The sequence below is a fragment of the Triplophysa rosa genome, linkage group LG16 (genome assembly GCF_024868665.1).
Source record: "Triplophysa rosa linkage group LG16, Trosa_1v2, whole genome shotgun sequence".
Classification (NCBI taxonomy): domain Eukaryota; kingdom Metazoa; phylum Chordata; class Actinopteri; order Cypriniformes; family Nemacheilidae; genus Triplophysa; species Triplophysa rosa.
Genome location: NC_079905.1, coordinates 3,870,142 through 3,877,277, shown reverse-complemented (window position 1 = coordinate 3,877,277; position 7,136 = coordinate 3,870,142). Strand labels below are relative to the sequence as shown.

General features: G+C 39.6%; 1 protein-coding gene across 3 annotated transcripts in view; it reads left to right on the top strand.

The window, feature by feature from the left end:
• col11a2 (collagen, type XI, alpha 2) overlaps positions 1-7,136 on the top strand; it is a 32,102-nt gene that overhangs the window by 6,179 nt on the left and 18,787 nt on the right. For 2 of the 3 annotated variants that reach the window (XM_057355379.1, XM_057355378.1), the window contains exons 3-7: positions 1,102-1,263; positions 1,599-1,809; positions 2,033-2,195; positions 2,312-2,434; positions 5,799-6,578. In XM_057355379.1, coding sequence (XP_057211362.1) covers positions 1,102-1,263; positions 1,599-1,809; positions 2,033-2,195; positions 2,312-2,434; positions 5,799-6,578 — 1,439 coding nt within the window. The remainder of the gene's footprint in view (positions 1-1,101; positions 1,264-1,598; positions 1,810-2,032; positions 2,196-2,311; positions 2,435-5,798; positions 6,579-7,136) is intronic. The other variant, XM_057355380.1, reaches the window with a different exon arrangement.

Below are 7,136 nucleotides of genomic sequence, written 5' to 3'. Positions count from 1 at the left end.
CTCTCTCTCTCTCTCTCTCTCTCTCTCTCTCTCTCTCTCTCTCTCTCTCTCTCTCTCTTTCTCTCTCTCTTTCTCTCTTTCTCTCTCTCTCTCTCTGTCTCTCTCTCTTTCTGAACTCTTGATCCTCAGACTTTCTTTAGATACTGTAATTTCATTTCTCACATGGTTAACTGCGGACACCTATTCTTATTTGTTAGCATACGTAGTATTCCTTATTTTTGGTCTGCATATGAACATTCTACTAGTTGCGAAATTGAAAATGACTTAACCACAGCATTGTGGTAACTACACAGACCATATTTTGGTCAGTGTGGTTTTAGAGATCAAAATTACTGGCAAAGAAAATTGTTCCTACTAGTTTAGAAAGAAAACATAAATTTGTCAGGCCTTAGAAAGAGTATACGACAGTTAGGATCTGAACTAAATATACTAAACCACAAATAGGTATTGCAAATACATAAATGCTGGTTACAGAGTTTAGGTTTAGACAGTTAATAATGTGAGTGCTTACAGTGGACAGATGGTGTCCGAATTCACATGAATCCCATAAAGATCACTAGAGCTGCCAAGACTACTGTGTGGGGCATATTAAAGGATTCAACATCTGTTTAGAACTGCATTTACCATTTATGGATAATGAGCACTTCTGAATATTTTCAGTCATGTAAAATCATGTTTGCAGAACAAGTGCATGTTTAAATATAATTGTTTAGGGCTTAGACTTAGAACTTTCTGAAATTTCAATGAATGAGAATAATTTTTAATGTGAACAAGTCCCTAAGGGTTGACACTTGTGAATTTTATATTGATTGAAGGAGCACACAGTTACAGTAGTTTTACTATTCTTTTATGTTTTACAAATTAAAAAACGGATACATAAAGCATCTCGACTCATTGAGGCTGACATGTTGAGATCACATGACTCTGTTATCACATTTTTGCTTGTGAAATGAATTAATAATGGCTCGCAACAAACTCAGGATTTTTATAATGCTGTTGGTAAATAAAACCTTTTGCATATGATGCCGCATCCCATTGACATAAAATGACTGAGGGGCTTATTTCGTCATATTAATGATCAAACCTTGTTTTTTCCTTTAGATCCAGTCGATGTTTTGCGGGTGCTGCAGTTGCCTTCCCTTCCTGAAGGTGTGCAGAAGGTTCCAGGTTTCTGTACCTCCCGTCGGGCCGGCACAGCTGATCATGCCTACCGCATCACCAAGAAAGCTCAGATCACTGCACCCACCAAACAGCTCTTCTCAGGTGCCACCCTTCGATATCCAATCATGTTGATAGTAGATAAAGCTAAAATGTTGTCTTTTCAGCTATACCTTTTCATTGTACGGAGTTATGCTTCGAAAGATTGCTGGGTTGCATGAAAATCATTTGGGTCCCAAACATGCAATTACTTCCCCAAAGCAAGATAAGAGGTTTTCAGCAGCAAATGAGACGGTTCCAGAATTATCACTGAATGTTAACTTTGGTTTGATCGTGGAAGCAGTAGTTTAACGGGCACCATTTATACAGGTTTAGTCATGAATTATGGGCTTGCGCCAGAATGCACATTTCAACTCTGTCTGTCTGTTTTATCCTCTTAGGACGTTTCCCGGAGAACTTCTCCATCATGACCCTAGTAAAGCCCAAAGCTGGTCTTCAGGCCTTCCTCTTGTCCATCTACAACGAGCAGGGCGTACAGCAGCTGGGTCTGGAGCTGGGTCGTTCACCCATCTTTCTTTATGAGGACCAAAATCGCAAACCCTCCCCAGAAGATTACCCACTGTTCCGAGGGGTCAACCTGGCCGACGGCAAGTCAGTAACCAGCCCAAGTGCCATCTACCCATCTTAAATTTTAAATTATTCCTTTGTATGCTCTATCGATTTCACAAATGTACTTTATAGTTTTTAATAATACTGCCGTGTTTCCATCAGTGCAATGTTGGCTGAACAGTAAATATCGCTTTAAACACTGTAAGTGCATATAAAATGTTTCTTATTGTTCATCTCACTCAAAAATACTTTCTCTGTCCTATAGGTGGCACCGTATTGCTATTTCCGTCCAGAAGAAGAACATTACCCTGATCCTGGACTGCAAGAATCGTATAACCAAAGCTCTGCCTCGTAGCAATAACCCAGTCTTGGACACTAAGGGCATCACTGTTTTTGGGGCCCGTCTGCTGGACGAGGAGGTCTTCCAGGTCTGGTATAGCTTGTGCAAGAACTACACAAGTTGTTCACTTATAGAAAACCCTAATGGAAAGATGTATTAAGATGATCATCTAATATTAAAAAGGGATTTTTTGTTTTTTCGTAGGGTGAGATCCAGCAGCTGCTGATCGCATCCAACCCTCAGGCTGCTTATGACTTCTGTGAGCACTACAGCCCTGACTGTGACTCCCCGCTGCCCAAGGTTCAGTCCCAGGACCCCAACACCCTCGTGAGTACCACAACACATCTTCCCACCGTATTTCTCAATAGATGAGGTGATTTAAGTGTCCTGATTTTAGATACAGGTGTAGTTTTATATATAGCAGATGCATTATGGGTAGGTTACATTACATCTGTGCTTATGCAAAAATTACAACATAACCATAAATGACTTCATATTTCACACGATTTGACTTGCTAACATCATGAAGAAACTTGACAAATTACTTTTTCTCACAAATGCATCGCACATCAGAATAAAAAAAATATTAATGGTACATATGTCAAGAAATGGTCTTGCGCTTTTTACATAGAATAGATGTTTCTGCAATATCATGTTTTTACCCAAAATGCATTAGTAATACATTTGACATATGTAGAGCCCCTCATCATCGCACCATTTCATGCATCCACAGCTCTTCTGTGCCATCAAAGGTTTCTGTCCTAACACAAGCTGTGTTTGAGTCAGCTGTCTTTCCCCCTCAGCGCTTGTACATTTATTCTAGCTTTCATGAGATCCATAAGAGAAAGACTGGAAATGTTGTATATGCATATATTTGCTAAAGATTTATTTTGTCAACTTCCGATCTGATGGCCTTAAAATGATTAGACGTGGACTAAAATGCAACAAAAGTTGATTTCTCTAATTTTACTTCTTTATGAAGAGCTGAATACTCTTGTGGTCTCTGAAAGCATTTGTTGTCTGGTTCATTAAAGTTCTCAATGTGTTTTGCAGTAATGCAGTAACATCAGCATGTTACTCAAACCCATGAGTCTGATGAACGAATGAGCAAATGCAAAATGTCATGCTTTTATCTTGACTTTGCTAAAACCTTAGTTTCTAACATCTTACTCTATGTATATCCTTCATTCTTCTCTCCTCTCTTCCTATTATTCCCTAGTTAACGCTCCCTTTCTAAGGGCTTCTTTATTCACTTTTGTCATTTGCTGCTGTACATCCTCTTAACTGTCACTTGCATTCTCTCTCCAGCATTTCCCTCTCTCTCTCTCTCTCTCTCTCTCTCTCTCTCTCACCCTCTCTCTCTCCATTCCCATCATGTCTCTCGATACTTTGATGAAGAGCAGGATGATTATGAATACCCCTATTATCATGACGAAAATACACAAGGCCCTCCCTCCATCCCGCCCGAGACCCTCGCTAACCAGGTAAAGAGGGAGAATTTAAGTAGTAAAACAGAAAAGAGAGGATGAAGAGACAGTGAAAGGTTTACAAAGAAACAAGAAAGAAAGAAGTGATTTAGGCTGAATTCATTTGCAAAAAACTCGAATGCCTGAGAAATAGCGATGAAGTGATGCCTTGCAGGTGCTGAAATAATGGGCGTTAAATGTGATGTCATGATTGTGTGATGTGATAATTAGATGCAGAAATGTAAACATACCTGTCTCTGGAATTGAATAAATTCATCCTCTCGTTTCATGTTTAATGTCCCACCTCTTCCCGTACGCTCCCGTTCCGTATGTCACTTCGTCACATCACCTATAACACTATATTGACGTTGTTGTCATCTGTATGTTGTCTGTTGTCATATATCTGTACTTGCACAGTGTCAGAATGTTTGTGTTGATTAATACATGCTGTGTGTATGTGGACTTTGAAGGGGCACTGGAGGCACATCTCACACGCACACACACACGCACATACACAGGCTTTGGTTGACTATCCCCGTGGGGACAGTCCATAGGCGTAATGTTTTTGTACTGTACAAACTGTATATTCTATCCCCTATCCCTAACCCAACCCCTAAACCTAAAGATCATAGAACACTTTTTGCATTTTTAGATTTGTAAAAAATATTGTTCTGTACAATTGATTAGCTTTTTTGCCCCTGGGGACCTCAATTTTGGTCCCCACGGTGACACGAGTCCCCATGTGTTGGTGTGTATTCAGGTTTAGGTCCCCACCGGGATATACAAACATGAACGCACACACACACACACACACAGATATCATGGCCCCACTGTGTTAATCCAACAGCTCTGGAGAATGACATTTTAATACTTACCAGCTAGTTTTAGTACTTTAATATGAATACAATTGTTTTTGGAATACACTTTAAGTTGTTATTGAAAATTCTGTTTATTTTTCAATGGCCACATTTACATGTGCTTCATCTTCAGATCAAGTTCTATAAGCTATTTCAAGCATTATTTTAAAAAATACATTCAATTTATGAACTTCTTGTGGAAATACGGTAGATGCTCTTGCTGTTAATTTGTGCATTTTAGTTATTCATGTAAATGTGGTCATTATTTAGGTCATTCTATATAGCTCAGGTAGTTTGTCGGGAAACAATTGCATGGCAATTACTTAAGAGCTTTGTATTATTCTTACATTTATTGCATGTTTCTACGTTTCACGTGTTGTGTAAGTAACACAATTTCTCTTGTGTCTTGTGTCTCTCTGATCTGTTATTATGTACCGCAAGCCGTCTGTGTCCATGTGTTCGTTTATATTCATCTCTTCACTTCTTTGTTCTAAATTAGGTTTACTTTTACTTTGGCAACATTGTATTGTGAATGATTTTTAGTGTTCTCTTTCCTACCCTGTAGATGGCTTCAGTTTGTTTGCTTACTGCAATGTTTAAAAGACTAGTTTGTGTTTTAATGTAAATATCATTAATCGTCAATCATTTTCATAATCTGTTTTATTCTCTGTTTTTTGTCTGCTTGCCCGGTAGTTAAGACCATGCACACAAACCCTTCACAATGATTATATGTAAACAATAATATTAGAATGAATATTGGTAATTGTTGATATTTTATATGTGTGTTTATTCTAATATTGTTTATGTTTTTTCTACATTGTGAAGGCATTTACAATGGTCTGACATCACTACCTTATGATTAACATGCTTTTCTCACTGCTTCTATTTGATTTTTTTCTGTACCTACTTCTCTCTCTCTCTGTGCCGTTGGACAGCACAGTGCAGCAGCCATGCATCAGTTTTACTTGCAGATGCTTTATTGAAGCATATTTCCCCCAGTGTCCCAGAGCATCATGTCCCCATGTGCACAACATGCTGCTTTTTAATGTGGAGAATGGCATTACTGGAAAAAACAGTCTCATTTTAAGCAATAGAAGTTATTGAACTGAATCTCATTGTATAGTTATGATCGATTCAATCTGAATTAACGTTTTACTGTATCCAGTAATGCCAGTAAAATCTCATTCAGTCATTCATTCGCCAGTGATCTTAATTGATTAATTGACTGTCAAACACCAACCTCTTTGTCTCTCTCTTGTTTTTCTGTCCATCCCCACTGCTGTCTTTCCCATCTACCCACTACCTGTCCTTTCCTATTCACTCTCCTTTCCACAACATATGTATATAAAATCTATGTTCAACAAATAGGACAGAAAGGCTAGCAAATCCTCAACCAAACTCACTGCTGGTCCCAAATCCACAAAAGAGAAACCTGCTTCAGCTAAACCAGCTAAAGCCAAGCCTGCTCTGACAAAGCCCACCCCATCTGCCAAACTCGGCAAGGCCAAACCCACTCCAGCGCAAATCTTACTTTCCAAAATCAAACCTACCAAATCGGCACCCAAACCGAAAGCAACACCAGCTCCAAAGAATGGCAACCAAAAGAAAGCCAACGACGATGGAAAAGTGAACGGTGGTGCTAAAGCTAATGGTAATGGCAAAATCAATGGAGAAGCTAAGGCTAAAGCTAATAATAATGGCAATGGGAAGACAGCTAATGGTAATGGCAAAACAGTTGCAAACAAAAACGCCAACGGTAACGGCGTGAAAGTAGTAAAGACTGAAAAGGCAGCAGTAAGCAAAGTAACAATATCAAAGAAGTCAGAAACAACCAAAAAGACCACAGTGACCAAAACTGGGACCAGCGAGGCCAAAGCTGCGACTGTGAAAACTATAGCGAAGGCTGCTAACCAAGCCCCCGCAAAGACGAAAGTGACCAAAACTGTCGTAGAGAAGGTCAAAGTAGCTTCTGTCACTCAGAAGCCTGTTTTCAAACCTGCACCTTTGCCCATCCCTTCAAAGCCCAGGACCCTGGATGTCAATAACGTCAAATCGCATTCCAAAAACTTTCCGCCCTTCGACAAGGCTGTTGTGAGTGGCGCGACCATCTCTTCGCCCAAGAAGAAAACAACCAATGGCTATCAACAGGTACAAAATCAAGAGCCCGTGTTGGCTGGCCAGAGCTGTATCGCCAACCTCACCGTCCTGGTAGTTCAGGACTGCATTCATGAAGCGGTAGAGGTTGATCTGGAATTTGTCATCCTTGAGAAATTTTGTGAATGTGGTCCTAGATGGTTCTCATCTTATGATGATACTCAAAGGTATCATCATAGCATGAACCAGCTGTGAGGTTGGGGACATACAGACCTTCTGGATCTCCTCCACCCTATCATATATCAAATGATCTCCAGCGATCATGAGAAGAATATGATAAGCGGTACAGACTGTGTCATCACTGCATGGCTATTTGTACAGTCTTCTCTGTCTTCTGTTTTATTTCTTTTTATGGTTCTCTAACCTGGGTAGTTTATAAAAAGTAGATGTCCCGCATGTGGTCAGTTAAGAAACTCAAGGGTCCCGCTGATGTAAGTCTCAAGTTCGATGTTACACATGACACAACGACTTTCTTCAAACTTTCTGTTTTCAGTTTCTTGTATATGTTGTTTGTAAGTTGCTGTCCTCTTAATAATATTTCAATTCAACAGA